At 40.1% G+C, this 27,345-nt stretch overlaps 2 protein-coding genes across 2 annotated transcripts; one reads left to right on the top strand and one right to left on the bottom strand.

Annotated features, from left to right (window-relative positions):
* The first annotated feature begins 395 nt into the window (after positions 1–395).
* On the top strand, positions 396–1,334 carry LOC123949384 (olfactory receptor 51B6). The gene has a single exon (XM_046016802.1). It carries the CDS (start codon positions 396–398, stop codon positions 1,332–1,334), a length of 939 nt encoding a protein of 312 aa, XP_045872758.1.
* Positions 1,335–12,969: 11,635 nt separating this feature from the next.
* On the bottom strand, positions 12,970–13,914 carry LOC123948737 (olfactory receptor 51Q1-like). Its single transcript, XM_046015899.1, has one exon. It carries the CDS (start codon positions 13,912–13,914, stop codon positions 12,970–12,972), a length of 945 nt encoding a protein of 314 aa, XP_045871855.1.
* Positions 13,915–27,345: the final 13,431 nt, after the last annotated feature.

Here is a 27,345-nt window from a genome sequence, read left to right as displayed (position 1 = left end):
TCAAGATAAGGAGCACCATGAAAAACATACTGTAAGTCCCACCACTATTACAGCACTATTCAAATATACCTTTATCTTCTTTCATTTTGTCTTTATTTTATTGATTATATAATTTATAAGGACATCAACCAGGTCTACTCTGTCTACATTGGTCTACATTGCTGTATCACCAGTATGTTGTCCAATAACCCTGAATGATACATAGAGTTCTTAATACATTCTATTCTCCCATTACCTAGGAATCTCGAAAGAATGACTAAATTATTATTCCTGCTATCACTGGAAGTCAAGACTGGTAAACATCTTATGAACAGGTAGCACACTCAGGGGCAACTTCTACAGAAGTTTCTACTGCATTACCCAAAGGGAGTATTTTCCTCTTTGCAAGGCCTGCAATGTGGCCCAACACTACTGCCTCACCGTTTCTGCTTACTGGCTTCCCAGGCATGGAGAAGGCACACCAGTGGATCTCTATCCCATTATTAGTGGTTTATGTCTCCATACTTCTTGGTAATGGAACCCTTCTCTTTCTTATCAGGGATGATCATAGCCTTCATGAGCCCATGTACTATTTCTTAGCTATGTTGGCAGCCACAGACCTTGGAGTGACTTTGACCACGATGCCCACAGTTCTGGGCGTCCTATGGTTGAATCACAGAGATATTGGCCACCAGGCCTGCTTCTCTCAGGCCTACTTTATCCATACTCTTTCTATCGTGGAGTCTGGTGTTTTACTTGCCATGGCCTACGACCGTTTCATTGCCATTCGCTACCCCTTGAGATATACTTCCATCCTTACCACCACCAAGGTAATGAAGATTGGGATGGGTGTATTGATAAGGGCTGGTCTATCAATTATGCCAATTATTATTCGCCTTCACTGGTTTCCTTATTGTCAATCCCATGTACTTTCTCATGCTTTCTGTCTACACCAAGATGTTATCAAGTTAGCCTGTGCTGACATCACCTTCAATCGTCTCTATCCAGTTGTGGTTGTATTTGCAATGGTCTTGTTGGACTTTCTCACCATCTTTTTCTCCTACATTCTGATCCTCAAGACTGTCATGGGCATTGCTTCTGGAGAAGAAAGGGCCAAGGCTCTCAACACATGTGTCTCTCACATCTGCTGCATCTTGGTCTTCTATGTCACTGTAGTTGGTCTGACATTCATTCATAGATTTGGAAAACATGCTCCTCGTGTGGTCCACATCACAATGAGCTACGTCTACTTCCTTTTCCCCCCTTTTATGAATCCTGTTATCTATAGCATCAAAACCAAGCAGATCCAGAGTGGTATAATTCGCTTATTCTCTCTGCCTAATTCTAGAGCATAACTTTGACACACTGCTCTCCAAGATTAACTCAGGGAACTTGAGCAAGCTGACAGCTTCATTGGTAGGATCAACTAGGGAAAGACATGTCAGTGGAAACCTACTTCTCTCTGGTATTTAGAACACAATCTTATGTGGTACATTTATTGCTGGATTGTGCATGGCACAATATATATGCAAGTATATATTATGTTATATATATATATAACACTAATCATTTCTCTCAAGTGTCCAACTGATTTACTCTTTTCTCAGGTAATTCATGCTATTCAATGAGACAAAGCACCTGATATATGATTCTTAGATCTGCAGTATGGGTCTCTTACTATTTGAGTCAAAGCCCATTGATTTTCCATACAGTCTACCTGTCTTGACTCTGATATAGCTAGCTGACACTCTTAATACCAAACACTCAGCTATTTTTTTTTGCTAATATAGAAATAGTTGCTATTTCTAGAAAATTGCACTAAGTGAAACAATGAGACTTACCCTATCATCAGCTCAATATGGTAACCCTAGGGAAACTGTATCTAAATTCATTCAGTTAAATGTTTGATACACACTTATTAAATCTTATTATTTTTAGAAACATATATGTGAATATATGCAAAAAATATAGCAACAGAGATATAATACCTAATCCAGATGACCAATGTCTTGATGAGTTGTCCCAGGTATGGGGAACAGAGATCTGTATTCTCAAATAGTAAAGTGGTATTAAAGCTCCAGCTTGACAGTACACCACAGATAAGGCGAGTTGGGGGTTCCTGGAATGTGAAAAATATCAGCCCCGACCAACAGTTGACCATATGTGTGAGTGTGGAGAAAGGGAGAGGAGAGAGGCAATGCTGGTGACTAGAAGAAAAAAATGACCCTTTCTGGCTCCAAATAGCTGCCAAAGTTGATTTTGTACATAGTCTAGACATGCAGAGGAGTTCACCTTCCTATGGCCACCTGAAGACTGGTACTTATGATTCAGCTAACAGGCATTTCTTGTTTGTTTTGTTTTTGACAGAGAAATAGAGAGAGAGCACAAGTAGGCAGAGTGGCAGGTAGAAGGAGAGGGAGAAGCAGGCTCTCTGCTGAGCAGGGAGCTCAACGTGGGGCTCCATCCCAGGACCCTGGGATCATGACCTGAGCTGATGGCAGGCCATGACATGACCTGAAGGCAGCTGCTTAACTGAATGAGCCACCCAGGTGCCCCTCAGCTAACAGGTTCAAAGTGAATCTGAAAAGATATTATTATGAATAGAAGATCAAGTATGAAATGCTAGGATTACACAAGGGGCCACCCAGTGACTAGTCACTTCCCTGCATACAGATGGAGCCTGTCTCTGGGCTCTGTCATGCTGGCATTCAAAGTGGTCTCTGACTCCTGACCTACTCTTGTCCATAGGAAGGTAAGAATTTCCCAGAACTACTGGGATTAATGACTAGTATGGAAAAAGCAAACATGAAACCAGACCTTTAGAGCAGCTTCCAGCCTCATAAATAATCTTTACCAGATCAGCTTAATGGACTGTTTCTTTGTTTGTTTATTCATTCATTTATTTATTTTTATTGAATGCAGCTGTGTATCTGTCTGCATGACATTTGTCTTCCTCCTTTCATAGTTTCTAGACAGTGTGCTCCAGGAGTTTAATGATATTATAGGTCTTATCTCCTACTGTATTACAGAAACTACAGCATGGATAATCTTGAATAAAATATGTTTTTGATCAAAATGAATAAGCTTAAAGTGACCCATGTCTCTGTGTGTCTATTGGTTCTTCTGATTATGTTTCTGAATCTATATGTCCTCTGAATGTTTTATTATATCCTGTAATGCCTTCAAATACTGGCCATCCTAAGTTGTATTTTCATGTAATGCCCTCAAAAATATAAGTTCATAACTATGCCAGAATGCATCTTTTCCTTGTGCTCTTGAGAATCAATTCAAGGGGATCTAAACTCCATCAAAGGAAATCTTTCTTGACTTTATCTCTGGGCCCAGTGATCCTGGAACCTGCCATAGCAGACTAATAGAAAACACATTAGGATAACAAGATGTTTTAGAAAGTCTTCAAGTGGGTACATTTGATTGACACCTCCAGAACTTTCTCTCTTCCTTTTTCTGTCCTTCCATAACTTGCAGAGATTGTATGGAGAGATGAGTGAAAGGGCTCTTAAGAAATAAAGGACTGGGGAGTCAGTTTTACTTAGATGGAGGTGAATCTTATGAAAAAGAGACCACAGCTCTGGGATCATGATGGACCCCGCTGAACATCTGGGTCAAGGGAGTTAGGGTGGACAATTTAATGCCTTGCTCTGGTCCTTATATCCACATATGCTTCAATACAGAGGCAAAGTCTTGGGAGTTCTCCAAAAACAAACAAACCAAGCATGGAGCAAAAACTCCATCCTCCTTAATTTTTCTCTCCTACCAGTATGTAATGTTTGAAATTAATCACCTTCCTGGTGCTCAAACCAGGAAGCAGCTCCAGACCTTGGGGTATCACTGTTCCAAACCTTCAAATTCCCAAGATTGGTAGAATAAAGGTTGGAGGAGGCAGAAGGGGAGGACCTTCTGAAACAAATGTTCTTGAAGCGTGGCTTCTGGGTATGATCTAAAGAGGTGGTGTTGGAACCAAGACCTTGGCCGAGGTCGGGGTCCAGGCTCATATCTGTGGCACCAGTGAACAAAAGACTCATGAAGGTCAGTAAGAAGCTCCAGGGTATCTTATATTAGTATATGTAACAGGTAATGGCAGAGCAGGGTAGGGTGTAGAGACTTGGCTTAAACAAACTTACAGAGAAAGGCAGTAATATGTCAGTCAAGAGGTGATGAGACATAAGAATATATACCAAAGACTCTCCCCAAAACTGGGCTTCCAAATGACCTTTTCTTGAAGATCTCTGAAATAGGGAAAAGCCAAACTCTGCCTTCCCCTTCCTCACTAGACAGATACGCGCTGGGAGAAAAAAAGCAGAACCTCCATGGGAATAGAGGCAGGTACCTCTAGAATGATTCAGAGCTCTGGGATGAATTATCTGTTTCCTTTGCTGTGCTCTTCAGCTCTTAACCCCTGTCTGTGCCACCATGTATTTACACCCCCAGAGTTTAAATCAGGTTGAGGAGGGGAGGCACTATAATGACCAAGAGCATAGACTAACAGAAAGAAAAACTTGCCAAATAGACCAGCCTTGGATTAAGGCAATGGCAGAATTTGAGAAATCGGGCATTAGATACTCTGCTTTAAATGGCTTCATATTCCCAGAAGTGAGCCCATTATCTATCATAAAATAAGTGTGCAAATTCTGTAACCAAAGGCAGAGCAGAGCTTCTTTCATTATTCCCTTCTATACTGAAGTATTGGTACTGTTGATCTTGAGGATCTCAAACCCCACACAGACAGGGAGTAATAGTGGATCTGTTGTCAGGGAGCTGTGTGTAGGGGAAAGTAGTCACCATTTTTACTAACAAGGGATGCCACCCAAGGAAAAAAGTTGGATGCTTTGGGTAGAAAGACATTCAAAGCCGGTATTCACTGGTAAGAAAGTCAGGAATTTATTGCCTGTATAGGTTAATAAGAAGTTCATGGCTTTGGAAAAGTATAAACATATGTACTGAGACTTATACTGAGTATTTGGTGATTAAGTTACATGTACTGGATACCATGTATCAGAAAGAGATGGCATTGCTAGGTATATGTCATCTTGTCAGATACCACAGATGATGTCAAGAATGTAGAAGATAAGAATAAAGCATACAAGGCAGACAGGTATTGGGGGGAATGAAGGCTGGAAACAAAAGGGAGAAGGATCCCAAAGAAAGACAATTGTAAAGTTTGTTACTTGAATGTCCCGGTAGTGCTCCTCCAAGAGAACACATATAAGAGAAGAGAGACTCAGAATATCTTCTTGAAGACTCCATGTTTCTGGGATGGAAAGATTAGATTGGGAAATAGCTTTTAATCAATACAAGATCTTAAGGGTTCCCCAGGAATGAATACCCCCATGAGCTGATGGATATATTTTCCACGGTCACGAGGCAATAGTTAGAGAATTATAAGTCTTTGCAGCATTAAAAAATGATTTACAAGGACCATGTAGATGACATCAACAATTTTTATTTTTTTATTGTTATGTTCAATTAACCAACATTCATTAGTTGCATATAACACCCAGTGTTCATCACACCACATGCCCTCCTTAATACCAGTCACCTGGTTACTCTATCCCCCACCCATTAGAGACTCTGGACTCCAGGAACCAAACTGAGGGACACCAACAAATTTTTTTAAAGATTTTATTTATTTGAGAAAGAGAGAGAGAGCATGAGCAGGGGGAAGAGCAGAGGGAGAGGGAAAGGGAGAAACAGATTCCCTGCTGAGCACAGAGCCTGAAAGTGATCCATCTCAGGACACTGAGATCATGACCTGAGCTGAAGTCAGACACCTAACAGACTGAGCGAGCCAAGTTCCCCAACACAAATTTATTTAACACTTCATGAAGTGGATAGTCTCTGCTTGGAGGACTGAAATATGGGGTATAAGGCAGAGGATTTTTACAGGATTAAAAACTAAAGAACAATGAACAAGGAAGAAAAAAACAGAAAATACCTTCTTGTCTGAAGCCACATAGTCTACCTTGTGTCTGGTGAGAAGGCCCGGAGTTGTTTTGGTGTTTGGGATCTGGCTGATGGCTATACTGTGTTTCTAGTCAAGTGGGGTATTTACAGGGACACCAAAGTTTCAGTTTGCTGATGTGGCACCCTCTCTAGGAGTAGCCCCATCTTGGGCCTAGAAAGTTTATTTCAACAACACCAAACTGTGTCATTGGGTACATGGTCCTAATCACCAACTAACTGTTCCTCCAACCCCCAACTTCTGGACACACACACACACATTGGCAGCACCCAGCTCCAAAAGTATGTTCAATTACTTTGATTGAATTAAGCACAGATTCTTAGTCTTTGAGTGAAAACACATAAAGGGACCCATTTAGGCTTATTTTCTTCACAGATATGACTGGGTAGATCATCATTTCTGAAATTCCCCTTGTCTAGCATGGTGCAGGACCTTGTGAGGGCATCTGGACCTTGTGAAGACCTCTTCATCATCTTCAGTATCAGTTATAGAAAAATGGGGAAAGTAAGACGTTTGTGGGGGAATCTGTTAAATTAATAGGGCACATTGGCACCACATCCAACTGTGTCTGTTGGATACTAGGAAGCTGTTGTGTCTCCAGCTCTTTTTCTCCTCTCCCTGTCTGGATCCCCAACCCCTGGGTCTCAGCATGGCCTAGCAAATAGCCCAGGTTAGACTTGTGGGGATAGGCAGCTTGGACCCATCCCTGTCAAGACAAAGTTTTTTAGTGTTGGGTTTTGGGTTTTGTTTTTTTGTCCTTTGGGTTTTGTTTTGTCTGTAGGAGCTTGGTGCATATTCCTCAGGTGTGCAGAACAGAGGTTAACGAAGGATAGATTATGTGTGTGCAATTATGGGGAAAGAAAGAAAATGCACGAGACACATGCGTCAGGGGCAGAAGTAAGCCTGGCCTGGAGAAAAAGGTTTCATGGCAGGCTGTAGGGATAGATTTAACCCACATAGCAGGTGAGGAGGGATTCAGATAAGATCCCATTCTCAAGGGTGGCAGTAAGGGTGATTATAAATTCAATATAGGAAGAGAAAGGAATAAATTTCCCAAAGTTCAACAAGCTTGTGCAGGCCATCAGAGGCAGATTATTTCCTTAAAGGTTGATGGAATCAGAGCCAAATGTAAATGAATTTCTAACCTCTTGCACATTCCCTAGCCCTTGATCGCCAAACCACAGAATCACTGAGATTTGGGGTAATATGGAGGTAAGTCAAATATGCAAATGTGGTACCATGGCAAATGCTCTGGAGCAGTTTACAAGCTATATAATGTGTCCTGTGTGTGTCAGGTCCATGGATTGGCACAATTTTCTGTTTAGAAACACCAACCACACTTGAAAAAAAAAATTTTTCATATCTATCTCTCCTCCTCTCTTACTGGACTGTGGAATCCACTGTATAACAGCTTCAAGCACAATGCTTCAGTTGAGTAGAGTAGGAGCTTAAGAAACTGTTCTTTATTAAATCAAATAATAACTAAGAGAGGATGATGTTCCTGTGTCTATTTCTCTTAATTTTACATCTTTATATGTAAAGATTTTAGAGAGAGAGATAGAGATCTAAGTCCCTGTCTTTAGGGCATTTCTCCAACATTTTGTCCCCTTCTATGTAACAGGAGACTTCCCAAAGTAAATAACAGAAGTCTTCTGTGTTCAGGGCCTGCCTGTTCCTTCCTAGGCATATATTCTGAGTACACTGGAGTCAACATCATAGGACATCTTTCTCAACTTCCCAAAGTTTCCACTGGTGAATTTTCTTTTTAATGCAGTTATATGAAATGTTCATTTTTAGTGAACAATTTTCAATCATTGTAGTCTCCACATTTTCCTATGAGCTCCAGGATATCCAAGGAAAGAAAGAAGAGAAAGAAAAAAAGATACAGAAGAGGAGTTTAGAAGCGAAAGGAAAAAGATACAGAAGAAGATACATTTATAAGAAAGGGGAGTGCTCAAGCCATAACTTGTTCTTCACCTCCTTGCCATAGCAGCCCATTCAATGTGGAATAGATAAGAGACCCTCAATAAAATCAACTGTGTTAATAATGATATTTGTAATAACCTTAAATCTCAGTGATGGCGTATTGCATCTGCCAAAGAACATTTATTTTGGGTCTGGTAAGGAGTTCTGTAGACATTTATATCACTAGGGCAGGAACTGGGCCAGAACTGAAAATAACATATTTATTATATATTAACAGTCCATGGAGGTATCTAGGTAACTAGGGGTCTGTCACTGAGCAACAGGTTCTGTGCCTTGAAAGCGGTGTTATCAGAATACCACTGGTGTCTGCCCAGTATGGAAACCATGGAATCAGAACATACAGTGATGCCAAAGACAAAACAATGCCAGGCTTGTTCCAACCCAGCAATAAGTTATCAACATTATCTTTTCCCTCCTCAGGGGATGAGGAGGCATATGAGGAGGCATATGGTAGAAAATACCAAGAAGACAGGCATTTAAAGATATTTATTTATTTATTTATTTGACAGAGAGAGACAGATCACAAGTAGGCAGAGAGGCAGGCAAAGAAAGGGGGTGGGGGAAGCAGGCTCCCTGCTGAGTAGAGAGCCTGACGTGGGGTTCGATCCCAGGACCCTGAGATCATAACCTGAGCTGAAGGTAGAGGCCCAACCCACTGAGTCACCCAACCGCCCCAGGAGAGGCATTTAGATAGAGAATCACAATCCAGTATTCTGCTTTCCCAGGCAGCAACCATCTTCTCCTTTATCCACAGGCATGGATTGGTTTTACTATGCTCAAAGTCCTTCCATGAAGTGTATTCATACATTAAAACATTAGTGAGATACATGTCACCTTGTGGCCTAACAGGGCTCTAGGTGAGCCTGACTACTGGCTTCACACCATTCTGGGTGCATTAAGGCCCTGGTGAGGCTTAACACTGCAATAAAATGCACTGGATTGTATTCAATGCAACCTGATACATTTAAATTATGCAGTAATTTTTTAAAAACCTGTAGGTATAAACTCTGAGGACAAAGATTGCAGCCCAGACATACCCTCCACTTTAATCAACGTTCTCTATAATATCACTGATATTCAATATCCACTGGCTTGAAGGCAGGATGAAGTTCATGTCTCTAACCATACTTGGAGGACCTCTGCCTATTTCTCTGGGGATGTGAGAGTCTGACTGTAGCCAGAAGACCAGGCAGGTATGCAGAAGAAGGGGGCCCAGCTTCACCACCAGCACTGGGAACCATACATATTGAAGCACTGACAAGTGCCAGTTAGAGGAGGACTTAGCATAAGCCGAGCATCCATGGAGGAGCCAGGCAGTCAGCTTCCATGTGCAGAACAGCTGTGATACAAGGGTACCCCAGGGACATGCATGGCTTGTCCAGCTTCGTGCTGAGGACTGAGTAGCTCAGAGGTGAGCCCAAGTGGGCAAGATGAGAAACAGTAAGTAAAGAGGACAGAATAAGTCTCAGGTGGAAGAGAAGTTCAGTGGCATAGATGGGAAAGAAAATGAGTGAATTAAAGTTAGAAGACAAAGGAGAGAGAGCCAGGGAGACAGGAGTGAGGGTCAGAAAGGGAACCCAGGGGGAAGGTCTCTTCGTGTGTTGGTTGTTAAAGAGGGCAAGGAAGTTAGGTGTTCCCCTGGGACCCAAGATCAGCGAAATCATTCTTCATCAGTGACTAACCGCTACCTGTACCCAAGCAGGAGTTCCTATGCATGCAGGGCTGAGAGAACTAAGATGGGGGTACTAGCTGATCCATGAGACAACAGGCCCAAATGCTTAGTCACTTCCCATTCTTGGAGTCTTTATCTCACAGGCATAAGCTTCTGCTCTCCAAGCATTCCCCTCCCAACTTTGCAAAAACTACCACCTGCCCCCTTAGTGAATGAACCAGGAGACAGCCTTTAGGAATGGGGCAGAGGGCTGTCCCTCAAGTCTCTACATGGTTCAGATGGAAGAGAAGATGTACTACATATACCTTGAGAAATCACTTAACCCTGAGTTTTTGTTATTTCTCTGTTACCTAGAATAAAACCATTCTCAAAGGTGAGTTTGGAAGTTAAAATGAAAGTGAAATGAAAGTGAAAATGAACCCTCTTACATTGTTGGTGGGAATGCAAGTTGGTGCAGCCACTTTGGAAAACAGTGTGGAGATTCCTGAAGAAATTAAAAATAGAGCTTCCCTATGACCCTGCAATTGTACTACTGGGTATTTACCCCAAAGATACAGATGTAGTGAAAAGAAGGGCCATCTGTACCCCAATGTTTATAGCAGCAATGGCCACGGTCACCTAACTGTGGAAAGAACCAAGATGCCCTTCAACAGACAAAATGGTAAAGAAGATATGGTCCATATATACAATGGAATATTACGCCTCCATCAGAAAGGATGTGGCTCAGTGGGTTGGGGCCTCTGCCTTCGGCTCAGGTCATGGTCTCGGGGTCCTGGGATCGGGCCCTGCATTGGGCTCTCTGCTCAGCGGGAAGCCTGCTTCCTCCTCTCTCTCTCTGCCTGCCTCTCCAACTACTTGAGACCTCTGTCAAATAAATTTAAAAAAAAAAAAATCTTTAAAAAAAAAAAAAAGAAAGAAAGGATGAATATCCAACTTTTGTATTAACATGAACGGTACTGGAAGAGGTTATGCTGAGTGAAATAAGTCAAGCAGAGAGAGTCAATTATCATATGGTTTTGCTTATTTGTGAAGCATAAGGAATAACACAGAGGACATGGGGAGATGAAGAGGAGAAGTGAGTTGGGGGAAATCAGAGGGGGAGATGAGCCATGAGAGACTGTGGACTCCGAGAACAAAACTGAGGGATTTGGAGGGGAGGAGGGGAGGGAATGGGTGAGCCTGGTGGTGGGTATTATGGAGGGCACGTATTGTATGGAGCACTGGGTGTGGTGCATAAACAATGACTTTTGGAACACTGAAAATAAAATAAAATGGGAAAAAAATAACATTTCTGATGTGCTGGTACAGCACAATACATGCATTTTAATGTCTTCTTTTATTAAGTCTTCTGCCATCTTGACAAAGACCAAGCATTTCCCAGTCTTTACTCAGCAGTTAGCAAAATGTCAGAGATTCCTCTAAGTTTTACTTCACCAAGGCCCCTCTTCCAATTATACTTCACAAGTAACCTAAGCTTCACTTGGTCCTTTGCCCCTCAGGGAGTTCCCACTCTTACAGCTCTTGTTGTCCTTGGAAGGGAGGTTTGGAATTTGTATTTGTATGCAATCTGAATGTCCAGAATAGTGAACAAAGCATTACAATTATAGATATTGAGAGAGTTCTTGACTTTTAAGTCATATCCCGCTCACTTTTCTAACACATTCAATGACAAGAATTTGTACTTAGCTATACTGTTTCCATCAGGGACCAAGACCAATCATATAATCCTTTTATGAAAACAATCAGGCCAGAAGAAACTATAAGTGACTCATTCCACTTCACCAAAAGTCTAGAAGGAGCAATAGTTATATTGTCACTTTCCAAATGATGTGATCCAGAGAGATGGGACTTGATTATAAAGTCTTTTTAAGCAGCAAGGCAGAAGATGATAAAGCCAAAAACAGTGAAAAAACATGTCTGACTGAGGAGCCTACGGTTACAGTCAGGGAAGCCATAAACTCATGTTACCTGATAGATAAAAATAGTACTGGCTAAATAGAATTAAGAGTTAAAACAGACCTGTACCCCTGAAACAAATAATACATTATATGTTAATAAAAAAATTATGAGTAAATGTAAGCAAAAAGAAAAAATTGATGTTCTAAATGAAAGATTCACAGTACCCATACTCTAGGTTTCAAAGGAGAAAAAAGCACTTTATTGATATTATAAAAACCTAATAGAAACAGAAAGAAGAAAAGGGAAATCTTCACAGAGATAGAAGCAATAGTAAGCAGTAAAGGAGAATAAGACAGAGTTACATCAGATTGGGTACTTACAACATCAAGTCTCATTAGCTGGGGAAGCTCCATGGAGACAGACAGGCTAGAGTCCTGATTGAGATGCCTGGACAGAGGGTCCTACCCTCAGGTGAGACTTCCAACTGACCATCCCATGAGGGCCATAATTGTAGTGCAGATGACAAGGTTTGAAGCTAAATATTGTTTGCCTACATGCAATTTGGAGCGAGCTGCATTCCTATGTTATCATGTCTTTACATGTTCAAGGAGACTAGGCCATATGTGCTTGCCTCCCCTCCCAGATTTCATTCTGGGGAGCCAGCCCAGCCTAGAGCTGAGGCTATATAAGGCAAGATTTACAGCTCTTGGGGGCACTTGAGTGGCTCCGTTGTTAAACATCTGCTTTCAGCTCAGGTCATGATCCCAGGGTCCTGGAATTGAGCCGTGCATGGGGCTCCCTGCTTAACAGGAAACCTGTTTCTCCCTCTCCCCACTCCCCCTGCTTATGTTCCCTCTCTCGCTGGGTCTCTGTCAAATTAATAAATAAAATCTTAAATATATATATATATATATATATATATTTAAGATTTTATATTTATATTTTATATTTATATTTATATTTAAGATTTTATATTTTATATTTAAGATATATATATATATATATTTACAGCTCTTGGCATCCAGACTGGAAGGGCCAGTTATGACCTGGAGGCTGAATGATGTCAACTAACCAGGCTCCCAAGGTCACTAATGCAGCATGAACTAAAAACAAACAAACAAACAAACAAAAAACATTTTTAGCCTACCTGTGTACATGCAGGTCAGGGTGGTCTATTTTGTAGGACAAATCACAGAAACTTCCATCCATATAATACAGTTGAAAATTATAGCTTTGAGGAACTTGTTATGCAAAAATCTCATGTAAATGGAGCAATTACACAATGGGTAGATGACTCAGCTTAAATTACCAATTCAGGGAGCACAATAATGTACTTGAAGCTCATTCCTGCTTTGTGATTCATACATGATTAGACACCCAAATCATAACTTTCCAAGTTTCCCAAGTTCCTTTTTTAAGGAACAGTACCCACAATCCACTTCTTCACACTCTACTACAATTGTCTATGACAAAAGAGGTGAAGAATGCCTTGACGGATTTGTTTTGTTTTAACACTGTAGATAATGGGATTCATCACAGGAGGTGCTAGTATATAGATGTTGGTCATGATGACATGTACAATTGGAGGGGCATGTTTGGCAAAGCGGTGAGTCATGGACGATCCCACCATGGGCACATAGAGGACCAAAAGAGCCAGAATGTGGGACAGACAGTTATTGAGTGCTCGGAGCCTTTCAACCTGGGAGCTGATTCTCAAGACACTTCTTAGGATGAGTGCATAGGAGAACACAATGAGCAGGGGATCCAACGTAATAATGACCAGAGCTAGAACAAATCCATACCAATTATTGACAGTAGTGTCAGCACACACCAGGCGAATCATATCTTGATGGAGGCAGTAGGAGTGAGAGAGATGGTGGGAGCTACAGAAGGGAAGCCGTTTCAGCAGGAACAATGGGGGAAGAACAGCCAGAACACAGCGGCAAATGATGGCTAACCCTATTCTACTGATTACTTGATTGGTGAGGATGGACACATAACGGAGGGGGTGGCAGATGGCCACATAGCGATCAAAGGACATGGCCAACAACACAGAAGATTCCATAAAGGAGAATCCATGGAGGAAGAAGAACTGGGCAAAACAAGCCTCAAAGCTGATCTTTGAGGCATCAAACCAGAGGACCCCCATGACTGTAGGCAAAGTGGTAAGGGTAAGCCCCAGGTCTGTTAGAGCCAACATAGAGAGGAACAAGTACATGGGCTCATGTAGAGAGGGCTCTGTCCTGATGACAGCCAGGATGGTGGTATTGCCCATGATGGAGAGAGTGTAGAGACAACAGAAGGGGATGGAAATCCAGGTATGGAAAACCTCAAAGCCAGGGATGCCCATGAGGATGAAGAAGAAGGGGACTTGAGTAGAGTTAGTAACCAAAAACATGACTGGAAGAGGCAGCCTCAAGACCAGAGTTCTTTGCCAAATCTGTGAAAAGTGGACAACATAAGGATTCAAGTAAATGTTCTATGACTACTTGAAATCACTCTGATAGATTGTCAAGGAAGACCTGGGGGAAGGGAGCTAGCTGGGAAATAAGTTTACAAATGTCTTATCAGTTTTGTTTGTTTTAGCTCTTAACTTATCATCTCTTATCAACCAGTGAGTTGAGAGCTTGAAGTTCTCCTTAATTTTAATCCAAAAACTTCTTTATCTGTGCAGAAGCAGTTATACCTTTGCAGCAGGAGGGTGTAGGGGTACTTTATAGATGTTGGAAAGAAGAGCTGTGGAGAAAAAAAATTACTGTAGGACATCCTTGGATGCCATAAAGTTAGGAGAAAAAGACAAAGTTAAGACCAGTAAATATCCAAAGCAATTCCAATATGCCAATTGACTGTTTTGAACCAACCAAACCATAGAGAAGTAAACTCAGGTAAAGGACTGGGAAAAGCTAATGCCTGTCTTCAGAACCTAGGAACCCTAAGAAAGAACTTTTAGAATCAGATGGGTGCAGGGAATCTGTTAGAAAAGACTTTACATGAGCTAAATGGGTAAGACTCGGGTGCTCAATATCTGTCAGAAGAACATATATCAAAAGACTAACCAGGGGATGCCTGGGTGGTTCATTGGTAAGCATCCAACTCTTGATTTTGGTTCAGGTCATGATCTCAGGGTCCTGAGATCAAGCCCCCACATGGGGCTCTGTGCTCAGCAGGGAGTCTCCTATAGATTCTCTCTCCCTCCCCCTCTCCTTCTGCCCCTCCCCATTGCCCTTTAAAATAAATAAGTAGATCCTTTTATAAAAAAAATAAAAGACTAGCCTAGGAAGCACATTTTTGGAAAGACTCCAACAATAGGTAGGAGCATCTCTGTGGGAACAGTCTTATAGGGTTGGATTAAGGAAAAATATCCTCTTCATAATAAAGCAATTGGATCCATTGAATCAGCCAGTGGTTTTCTGTAAAACTGTTTAAGTTCATATTAATAGATGTGAAAGGGAGCAGAATCTGCCACCCCCAAAATACGTCTGTTTGGTTTACAGATTATCTCTGAGCTGATTATTTCTAAGAAACAGCAGACATAGAAAAATCTCTGAAAGCTGAGGGGATGTTAATTTTTTTTAAGATTTTATTTATTTATTTGACAGAGAGAGAGGCAACATGGAGGAGCGGGAGAGGAGAAGCAGGATTCCCGCCAGGCAGGGAGACTGATGGGGCTCTGGGATCCTGAGATCATGACCTGAGCCACCTAGAAGCCCTGCCTTTTGGATCCTTATATTGACCTGAGATATTTATATTTATAAAGGAGACCTGGAAGAGGAGAATCAGTAAATCTTTGAAGACTCTTATCAAAGAAGAAGGCAGTGATGTAAATCTGCACAACCATTCATTTGTTTACTGTGCTTTTCCTCCCATTAGAAGCCCTCCCTCCTACCCATCCAGCCCCCCAACATCTTCCTTTGTCTTTATCCAAAGAAGGCATTTAATGTGATAGTTTGGGCCATTACTCACTTTTCCAAGGTAAGTCCCATGTATACAGGAGGTATATATATGTTATTAAATTCTGCTTATTTTTCTCCTGATAATCTTTGACTATAGGGAGGCCTCAGCCAAAAATCTAGAAGGGTAAAAGGGAAAATTATTTTTCCTCTCTTATAGTTGTTTGGATAAACTATTTCATCTGTTTGTTTTTAACATTACTATCTGGTAACACTTCCCTCCACCTTCTGTAAACTCACTCTTGATAAAGTCCAGATGTCTTGCTATTTCTGTCCTCCACCAGAAAATTGAAAGCATTACTTAGGAATCCTTTTATGACTTAGAGTGATCATAGGTGTTATCTCATCCACTATGAAGACTAGTAGATTAAGGAAGCAGAAGAGAATGGGAAGGGAGGAAATCCTGGGCTATGGAAGCCAGAATCTCTTCCTATTCACTCATCACTCTCCAGCCTCTATGATAGTATCAGGGTTCTAGCAGTTTTTCCATCAGTGAAAGACCCCTCCCCCTTTTTATTGCCCTTTCTCAAAAAATAGTGTTACCCAGAGAATGCTCTCTTCAGCAATCTATGCCTTGGCACAGCACCATAATGTAGTTTTAGCTCCTGTCCCTCAAGCTCCCAGATCATCCATCACCCTTCTTTCCTCCAGCCCAGTGGTGATGTATATCTCTATGTCCTGTTCACAGAGGTAAGTCTTCCTGCTCAGCCTCTCTGTCCCATCTTTCTGGTAATCCATAATCATATACTTCACCTGTGTCTGTTAGCCAAGTGCCTTGCTTTTTCTGTAGAACTCCTCATTCCGCTGAGCAGAAGGATTTGCATAGGCTCCTACAGGTCCTCAGGGAAGGGAGAAGCCCTTGGGCCTTACAGGAACCCAAGGGATGGAAGCTAGAAAGATTTTTGTGGAAGAGTCTGCCCTGGACCACATCTAGTTAAGGACACAGAAGTTCATACAGATTACAAGCTGATTTTCCAAGCATAGTCTGACCAACATTAAAACCAAAACAACCAAGCAAAAACTTTGTGTAAATAGTTTCTCTAGAGATTTTTTTGCTTGTTTGTTTTTACTTTAAGTAGGCTCCATACCCAACAAGTAGCCCAAAGCCAGGCTTGAACTCACAACCCTGAGATCATTACCTGAGCCAAGATCAAGGGTCCTGACACTTAACTGATTGAGCCACCCAAGCACACCTCTCTAGAGATGTTTTTGTCTGAGAATTTCTGGAACTCTTTGGACAGAAAAACAATTTCCAAAGAGAAAATTCTTTTTATGAAGTATTTATTATATGAAATGCTGGACCTGGGACTTTCCAGCACTCTTCTCTATTACACACTGTTTTTGTCTGTTTGTTTAACCACTAATAGTAAAAATAAATAAAAGAGTCAGAGAAGTGTAATGATAGAAGATGGAATTAAGGATGAGGTAACTCTTAGCTTATTCTATACTAGGACAATATTAGTATTTTTATTTATAAAACAGAATTGTTTTCAAAATTTTTATATCCTTTTCCCTATTATGTTGAGTAATTCTTTTTCTTTTTAAAGAAGAACAAATATTGCATTTTCCTAACTTAAGTGGTTGTGAATTAAACTAATTTGGATTCAAAATCTAATTTGAATACTCACTAGTTGCATGACTCTGGGTTGCTGACTTAAACTTTCTTTGCTTTAATTTAATTTTCAGTATGTCAAAGATGAAAATCATATTTGGAAAGTGTTAAAGACACTTTCTGAGATGTATCAAAGCCTAAATAATTGTTAGCTCTAAATGCTAATTGTACTAACTATACTGTTATGATACTCATTGTTATTATTATTTTTATTATTGTTTATTTCATTATCATTATTATCCAAACTTTCCAAGATGCAGTTATTTTATTTATTTTTTCAATATTTTTTCCTAATCTGTAGACATTAGGTCAGAATCTTTGATAAGAAAATTAGATTATTAAGAATGTTCTCATTAACAACTTAAAAATAGTTTGGGGACCCTCATGTTGTTCTCAGAAATTTCAGCAAACCTATATTACTTAACTCTTTAATGCCAGAGACAGTGTTATATCTTGGTAATGCATAAACAAAAATGATACATCTTTGCTTAGAAAGAGCAGGCAAATAACTAAGACTTAAGGAGGAACCCAAAAGAAATGTTATCAGTTACATTTAGGTAGAGGGAACAGGAGAAGAGGAGATCTATATTTCTAATAATTCAAATCCATAGTATTATTTCAAAGTATATACTCTCCTAGCAACTAATATTAAAGACTGAAAAACACAGACTTTGATTAATACGCCGTTGACTTGCATTTTGGTAAAGCATCGAGCTCTGATTCTAGACCTCTTAATTCAAATTCTGACTATGTCCTCTGAGGCGGATAGAGACTCTGGGGCCCCAGCCCCTTCCTGTCCCCTGCTCCCCATTGTTCCTGCTGGGGCAGAAGACCAGATGCCCGTCCTGTTTGATTAAGAAAAGAAAAAGAGGGGCGCCTGGGTGGCACAGTGGGCTAAGGCCTCTGTCTTCGGCTCAGGTCATGATCTCAGGATCCTGGGATCGAGCCCCTCATCGGGCTCTCTGCTCGGCGGGGAGCCTGCTTCCTCCTCTCTCTCTGCCTGCCTCTCTCTCTGCCTGCCTCTCTGCCTGCTTGTGATCTCTCTCTCTCTCTGTCAAATAAATAAATAAAATCTTTTAAAAAAAAAGAAAAAGAAAAAAAAAGAAGTCCCATGTCTTCCCCCCAACCCGCCCCCCGCCCCATGATTTAGCACTCTTCTGAGACACCTCCACATAGATTCTACTTCCACATGAAGGGGCCATTTGGTCTTGAGAGACTACGAAAATGCCTCTTTACAATCCCCCATCACCCATAACCATAAAAACTCACTCCTAGGGACATGTGGGTGGTTCAGTGGGTTAAGCCTCTGCCTTCAGCTCAGGTCATGATCTCAGGGTCCTGGGATAGAGCCCCCTCATCTGGCTCTCTGCTCAGCAGGGATCCTGCTTCCCCCTCTCTCTGCCTGCCTCTCTGCCTACTTGTGATCTCTCTCTCTCTGCCAAATAAATAAGTAAAATCTTAAAACAGTACAAAACAAAAAAACCCACCTCACTCCTACCCTGTCGGGTGCTCAGACTTTGGGAGTGATCCCGCTGGGCCCTCCTGCAATAATAAAGCTAAGTTTTCCCTGATTTCCCGTGTGCCGCTTGAGTTTCCTCGGTTGCTTCAGATTTTCTGCAACACCTCTACCAGCTATGCGACCTTGAGTTATTTAGTGAAACACACTGTGCCTCAACGTTCCAACTCTCAAGTATTTCCCACAACTGTTGGATAATTTTACTCTTCCACAAGCCACATATGGGCATTCCAAGTACTTTACAACCATAACAACACATGGTACTGACTGTGGTTTTAACTGTAGTTATTCTAGTGTCTCTAAGTCATTTCATGGTGATTTAAATTTGCATTTCCTTTTTATTTTATTTTTTACTTCTTTACCCTCCTCCTAAATTTGCATTTCCTTCATAATTAATTATTTAATCATCTTTTCATATGCTTCTTAGCCATTAACATATCTTCTGTGAAAATATTTAGATTAAAAGTTTGCCTGCTTTTATTAGATTGCCTTCTGATTATTGAGTTGTAAGAGTTCTTTATTCAATCTGCATACAAGTGGTTTTTCAAATGTACATGTTATGAATATATATATTTTTTCAATCTCTGGATTGACTTTCTTTCCTTAACAGAGTCTTTTGAAGAGCAGACTTTGTTACTTTTAGTGAAGTTGAATTTATCAATTAACTTTTCTTTCCTAAAAAGATCACAAAGACTTTTTCCTCTGTTTTCTTCTAGATGCTTTACAGTTTTGGTATATTTTTTATTATGTACATATAGGTCTTTGCTGTGCTTAATTTGTGTTTAATTGTGTTTAAATTAATTTCAAACACTAAAGATGGGATCAAAGCTATATACACACAGTTGTACCAGTACCATTTACTGAAAAGATATTCTTTCTTACAAAAATAGTTGGTGACTTTCCTTAATGTCAATAACTTATCTATGTGAAGATCTCTTTCTGGACTCTCTTGTCTCTTTGGTTGATGTGTTTGTCTCTCATTATGGTTATTTAATACTATCTTTTTACTGAAGATTCATAGTAAGTTTTGAAATCAAATAGTATATGAGCTCTAAAAGACTGTTCTTTATTTTCAAGGTGTTTAGTTACATTAGTTCTTTTGCATTTCTGCAAAAAAAAAGTAATACAACCTATGAAATTCTATCAAAAAATGCTAAGATTTTGTTATTGTTTTACCCTAACCTCCAAATGAATGGTGCTGAGGTCTTACTCTGTTTTTATTGTTACTGGATTAATTTACCATTATTTCCTAAAGACCTTAAACAAACAAAAACATGTTCAATGGATGGACACTATAGGACAGTAATTCTATTTACTCAGAAGTGTCAATCTGCCTTGGAATCAGAAATGTCTTGACCCAGTGTGCTGGTATGTTTCCTTTTTGTCTATCATACTATCCAACCTATTCTTTGTACTCCAATTCAGATATATTTTACTTCTGCTTATATAATAATGCAACAATATTTTATTATTATTTTCACTTTAATATTCAATTGTTTTAATGAATTTAATAAGAAGAACAGAAATAAAAGTCTTAATCTCAACTTTTTTATTATGTTATGTTAGTCACCATACAATACATCATTAGTTTTTGACGTAGTGTTCCATGATTCATTGTTTGCATATAATACTCAGTGTTCCAAGCAATATGTGGCCTCTTTAATACACATCACTGGGATAACCCATCCCCCACACCTGCCCCTCTAAAACTCTCAGTTTTCTTCTTGGAGTCCATAGTCTCTCATGGTTCTCCTCCCCCTCCAATTTCCTCCCTTCATTTTCCCCTTCCTTCTCCTAATGTCCTCCAAGCTATTCCTTATGTTCCACAAATAGGTGAAACCATATGATAATTGACTTTCTCTACTTGACTTGTTTCACTCAGCATAATCTCCTCCAGTCCCATCCAAGCTGATGCAAAAGTTGGATATTCATCATTTGTAATGGCTGAGTAATATTCCATTATATGTATGGACCACATCTTCTTTATTCCCTCATCTGTTGAAGGGCATCTTGGCTCTTTCCACAGTTTGGTTATTGTGGACATTGCTGTTATGAACATTGAGGTGCATGTGGCCCCTCTTTTCAGTACATCTGTATCTTTGGCTAAATACCCAGTAGTGCAAATACTGAGTCATAAGGTAGCTCCATTTTTAATTTTGGGGGGAATCTCCACACTGCTTTCCAAAGTGGCCGTACCAACTTGCATTCCCACCAACAGTGTGAGAGTGGTCCCCTTTCTGAAAAATGTTTATTTTACATTAGTTTTTGTATGTTGACAGGTTTTATTTCTACCATGTCACAAATGAAGTTCCATGCTTTTTTTTTCCTTTGAGCATCCATTGTTTCTGAATAAAAGTCAGACAAAATTCTTCTCCTTGTTTCCTTGTATGCAATATTCTATATTCACTTTTTCTATATTTTTTCTATAGTCTATATAATTTTTCTGTATTTCTACATTCTATATTCATTTAGATTTTCTACATTCACTTAGTTGCATGTTATCTCGGACTGACCTTGCTCAACATTTGCTAAGCATCTGAATTCATGGGTATCTTTTATGTAATTTTAAAAAATATTTTCTTTATTTATTTGGAGAGAGAGAGAGATCACAAGTAGGCAGAGAGGCAGGCAGAGAGAGAGGGGGAAGCAGGTTCCCTGCTGACCAGAGAGCCCAATGTGGGACTCAATCCCAGGACCCTGAGACCACGACCTGAGCGAAAAGCAGAGGCTTAACCCACTGAGCCACCCAGGTGCCCCTTACATTCTAATTTTGAGAAATTTCAGCCAATAGTTCCTCAAAATTTTTTATCCTTTTTTCTCTCTTCTTCACTTTTAAAACACTAATTGCACATGTGAAAGACTCTGGGAGTCTGGAATTTTTATAAAAAATCTTTGTGTTTCATTCAATGCTTCTGTTTGGGTGATTATGTTGATGTATCTTTTTTTTATTTTTTTATTTACAGCATAACAGTGTTCATTGTTTTGGCATCACACCCAGTGCTCCATGCAGTACGTGCCCTCCCTATTACCCACCACCTGGTTCCTCAACCTCCCCCCCCCGCCCCCCCCCCCCCCCGCCGCCCCTTCATAACCCTCTGGTTGTTTTTCAGAGTCCATAGTCTCTCATGGTTCATCTCCCCTTCCAGTTTCCCTCAACTCCCTCTCCTCTCCATCTGCCCATGTCCACCGTGTTCTTTGTTATGCTCCACAAATAAGTGAGACCATATGATACTTGACTCTTTCTGCTTGACTTATTTCGCTCAGCATAACTTCTTCCAGTCCCATCCATGTTGCTATAAAAGTTGGGTATTCATCCTTTCTGATGGAGGCATAATACTCCATTGTGTATATGGACCACATCTTCCTTATCCATTCATCCGTTGAAGGGCATCTTGGTTCTTTCCACAGTTTGGCGACCGTAGCCATTGCTACAATAAACATTGGGGTACAGATGGCCCTTCTTTTCACTACATCTGTATCTTTGGGGTAAATACCCAGCAGTGCAATTGCAGGGTCATAGGGAAGCTCTATTCTTAATTTCTTCAGGAATCTCCACACTGTTCTCCAAAGTGGCTGCACTAACTTGCATTCCCACCAACAGTGTAAGAGGGTTCCCCTTTCTCCACATCCTCTCCAACACACGTTGTTTCCTGTCTTGCTAATTTTGGCCATTCTAACTGGTGTCAGGTGGTATCTCAATGTGGTTTTAATTTGAATCTCCCTGATGGCAAGTGATGATGAACATTTTTTCATGTGTCTGATAGCCATTTGTACGTCTTCATTGGAGAAGTGTCTGTTCATATCTTCTGCCCATTTTTTGATATGATTATCTGTTTTGTGTGTATTGAGTTTGAGAAGTTCTTTATAGATCCTGGATATCAACCTTTTGTCTGTACTGTCATTTGCAAATATCTTCTTCCATTCCGTGGGTTGCCTCTTTGTTTTGTTGACTGTTTCCTTTGCTGTGCAGAAGCTTTTGATCTTGATGAAGTCCCAAAAGTTCATTTTTGCTTTTGTTTCCTTGGCCTTTGGAGACATATCTTGAAAGAAGTTGCTGTGGCTGATATCGAAGAGGTTACTGCCTATGTTCTCCTCTAGGATTCTGATAGATTCCTGTCTCACGTTGAGGTCTTTTATCCATTTCGAGTTTATCATTGTGTACGGTGTAAGAGAATGGTCGAGTTTCATTCTTCTCCATATAGCTGTCCAGTTTTCCCAGCACCATTTATTGAAGAGACTGTCTTTTTTCCATTGAATATTTTTTCCTGTTTTGTCGAAGATTATTTCACCATAGAGTTGAGGGTCAATATCTGGGCTCTCCACTCTGTTCCACTGGTCTATGTGTCTGTTTTTATGCCAATACCACACTGTCTTGGTGATCACAGCTTTGTAGTAAAGCTTGAAATCGGGTAACGTTATGCCGCCAGTTTTGTTTTTGTTTTTCAACATTTCCTTAGCAATTCAGGGTCTCTTCTGATTCCATTCAAATTTTAGGATTATTTGCTCCAGCTCTTTGAAAAATACCGGTAGAATTTTGATCGGAATGGCATTAAAAGTATAGATTGCTCTACGCAGTATAGACATTTTAACAATGTTTATTCTTCCAATCCAAGAGCATGGAACAGTCTTCCATCTTTTTGTGTCTTCTTCAATTTCTTTCATGAGTGTTCTGTAGTTCCTCGACTACAGGTCCTTTACCTCTTTGGTTAGGTTTATTCCCAGGTATCTTATGGTTCTTGGTGCTATAGTAAATGGAATCGATTCTCTAATTTCCCTTTCTGTATTTTCATTGTTAGTGTAGAAGAAAGCCACTGATTTCTGTACATTGACTTTGTATCCTGCCACGTTACTGAATTGCTGTATGAGTTCTAGTAGTTTGGGGGTGGAGTCTTTGGGGTTTTCCATATAAAGAATCATACCATCTGCGAAGAGAGAGAGTTTGACTTCTTCCTTGCCAATTTGGATACCCTTTATTTCTCTTTGTTGTCTGATTACCATTGCTAGGACATCTAATACTATGTTGAACAAGAGTGGTGAGAGTGGGCATCCTTGTCGTGTTCCTGATCTCAACGGGAAGGCTGCAAGCTTTTTCCCATTGAGGATGATATTTGCTGTGGGTCTTTCATAGATAGATTTGATGAAGTTCAGGAATGTTCCCTCTATCCCTATACTTTGAAGCGTTTTCATCAGGAACGGATGCTGGATTTTGTCAAATGCTTTTTCTGCATCAATTGAGAGGACCATGTGGTTCTTCTCTCTTCTCTTATTGATGTGTTCTATCACACTGATTGATTTGCGAATGTTGAACCAACCTTGCAACCCAGGGATGAATCCCACCTGGTCATGGTGAATAATCTTTTTAACATGCTGCTGGATCCTGTTTGCTAGGACCTTGTTGAGAATCTTTGCATCCATATTCATCAGTGATATTGGTCTGAAATTCTCCTTTTTGGTAGGGTCTTTGCCTGGTTTGGGGATCAGGGTAATGCTGGCTTCATAAAAAGAGTCTGGAAGTTTTCCTTCTGCTTCAACTTTTTGGAACAGCTTCAGGAGAATTGGTGTTATTTCTTCTTTGAAAGTTTGGTAGAATTCCCCAGGGAAGCCGTCAGGTCCTGGGCTCTTGTTTTTTTGGGAGGTTTTTGATCACTGCTTCAATCTCATTACTAGATATCGGTCTATTCAGGTTGTCAATTTCTTCCTGGTTCAATTTTGGGAGTTTGTAGCTTTCCAGGAATGCATCCATTTCATCTAGGTTGCTTAGCTTATTGGCATATAACTGTTGGTAATAATTTCTGATGATTGTTTCTATTTCCTTGGTGTTAGTTGTGATCTCTCCCTTTTCATTCATAATTCTATTAATTTGGGCTTTCTCTCTTTTCTTTTGGATTAGTGTGGCCAATGGTTTATCGATCTTATTGATTCTTTCAAAAACCCAGCTTCTAGTTTCATTGATACGTTCTACTGTATCTCTCGTTTCTACCTCATTGATCTCTGCTCTAATCTTGATTATTTCCCTTCTTGCATGTGGAGTTGGTTTGATTTGTTGTTGATTCTCCAGTTCTTTAAGGTGTAGAGACAGCTGGTGTATTCTGGATTTTTCAATGTTTTTGAGGGAGGCTTGGATGGCTATGTATTTCCCCCTTAGAACCGCCTTTGCTGTATCCCATAGGTTTTGGACCGAAGTGTCTTCATTCTCATTGGTTTCCATGAATTGTTTAAGTTCATCTTTGATCTCCTGGTTGATCCAAGCATTCTTAAGCAAGGTGGTCTTTAGCTTCCAGGTGTTTGAGTTCCTTCTGAACTTTTCCTTGTGATTGAGCTCCAGTTTCAAAGCATTTTGATCGGAGAATATGCAGGGAATAATGTCAGTCTTTTGGTATCGGTTGAGTCCTGCTTTGTGACCCAGTATGTGGTCTATTCTGGAGAAGGTTCCATGTGCACTTGAGAAGAATGAGTATTCTGTTGTTTTAGGGTGGAATGTTCTGTATATGTCTATGAGGTCCATCTGGTCCAATGTTTCATTCAATGCTCTTATTTCTTTATTAATTTTCTGCTTCGATGATCTGTCTATTTCTGAGAGAGGCATATTAAGATCTCCTACTATTATTGTATTCATATCAATATGACTCTTTATCTTGATTAATAGTTTTCTTATGTAATTGGGTGCTCCCATATTGGGGCATAGATATTCACAATTGTTAGATCGTCTTGGCAGATAGTCCCTTTAAGAATTATGTAGTGTCCTTCTGTATCTCTGACTACAGTCTTTAGTTTAAAATCTAATTTATCTGATATGAGAATCGCTACCCCGGCCTTCTTTTGAGGCCCATTGGCATGAAAGATGCTTCTCCATCCCTTCACTTTCAGTCTGGGTGTATCCTTAGGTTCAAAATGGGTCTCTTGTAGACAACATATGGATGGGTCTGTCGTCTTATCCAATCTGCAACCCTGTGTCATTTTATGGGCACATTTAGGCCATTCACATTGAGAGTGATTATTGAGAGATAGGTTTTTATTGACATTGTATTGCCTTTGAAGTCTTTCTGTCTATAGATTGTTTCTATATTTCTGTTCAATGATATTCTTAGGATTTTTTCTCTTTTATGGGACCCCCTTAATATTTCCTGCAGTGGCAGCTTGGTGGTTGCATAGTCTTTTAAGCCTTGCCGGTCTTGGAAACTCTTGAGCTCTCCATCCATTTTAAATGTCAGTCTTGCTGGATAGAGTATTCTTGGTTCCATGTTCTTCTCGTTTAGTACTCTGAATATATTTTGCCAGCCCTTCCTGGCTTGCCAGGTCTCTGTGGAAAGGTCTGATGTTATTCTAATGGGCTTTCCTCTGTATGTAAGAAGCTTCTTTGTCCTAGCTGCTTTTAAGAGGGTCTCTCTTGAAACATAATTCCCCATTCTAACTATAAGGTGCCGTGAGGACTTTCGAGAATCTAAAATCTTGGGAGGAAATCTTTCTGCCTCTAGTACATGAATGTTGTTTCCATTCGTGAGATTGGGAAAATTTTCATAGACAACTTCTTCCACTATATCTTCTAGACTTCTTTCTTTTTCTTCCCCTTCAGGGATTCCAATAATTCTGACATTGGAACATTTCATGGCATCGTTTATTTCCCTGATTCTGTTTTCGTGGCTTCTGAGCTGTTTGTTCCAGGCTTCCTCCTGTTCCTTTCTCTCTATCTGTTTGTCCTCCAGATCACTAATTCTATCTTCTGTCTCAGTTACCCTAGCTTTTAGAGAATTTAGATTGGATTGGAACTCATTGAGAGCATTTTGAACATCATCCCTGGTGGCTTTCAGTTCTGCCCTAACATTGTGAACATCATCCCTGGTGGCTTTCAGTTCTGCCCTAATCAATTCTGTTTGGTCATCCATGGCTTTCTCCAACCCAGCTATTGCCTGGATAATTGTTAGTCTGAATTCCTTTTCTGACATATTGTCTATGTCGATAGCCATTAGCTCTTTTGCAGAAGGCCCATCCTCTGTATTTTTCTTCTGTTGGGTATTCCTCCTCCTAGTCATTTTGGTAAGAGATGACTAAACAGATGCAGCTGGACTTATCGATTGTGGTGCAGTCAATGTGCACCCTGGAACGCTTCTGTGCAATCAGGATTCCCCATCCAAATGAGAGAAAAAAGAAAAGAAAAAGAAATAGAGAAGAAGAAAGAAAAAAAAAGGGGAAAGAAAAAAGGAAAAAAAAGAGAGAGGGATAGGAAAAAAAAGGGAAGATAAAAGAGAAGGCTCAGCCCAAATGGGCCACAAGGTAAGATTTGTGGAGTGTACAAACAAAAACAGACAGACAAAAAGTGTGATAAAAGTATATGACAAGAGAAAAAAATATGTATATATAAGCAAAAAAAAGGGAAGAACCTCATCAGAAAGAACCCCAAGTATAAGATTTATATATTATCAGGACAAACACAAATTCACAGAAACACTGACAGAAGGAAAAATTGGGAGAATGGTTATAGATTCTCAGTGTGGGTGAGGAAGTTTATTTTGATTCTTCCTGAAGGTATCTTGATGTTTTTGTTAAGGGACTCAACTTTCCTAAGTTACAGGGGGATTAGAAACTGGTTTGCCTATAGGGGTAGCATTGATTGGGGAAAGGGGATTACCTTGAAGTTTAACTCTATATGTATATTAGAAAATAAAAATTAAAAAAGAATAAACTAGACTAAACTAAGTTAAAATTAAAAAAGAATTAAAAAATAGAAAAACAAAAGAAAAACACGGGTGTATG

Source organism: Meles meles, chromosome 8 (assembly GCF_922984935.1).
Source record: "Meles meles chromosome 8, mMelMel3.1 paternal haplotype, whole genome shotgun sequence".
NCBI classification, from domain to species: Eukaryota; Metazoa; Chordata; class Mammalia; order Carnivora; family Mustelidae; genus Meles; species Meles meles.
This window is presented reverse-complemented; position numbering and strand designations above follow the sequence as displayed.

Excerpts from the sequence above, each read along its gene's own strand:
- LOC123948737 (XM_046015899.1), bottom strand. The coding sequence starts at position 13,914 with ATGTTTTTGGTTACTAACTCTACTCAAGTCCCCTTCTTCTTCATCCTC.
- LOC123949384 (XM_046016802.1), top strand. The coding sequence starts at position 396 with ATGTGGCCCAACACTACTGCCTCACCGTTTCTGCTTACTGGCTTCCCA.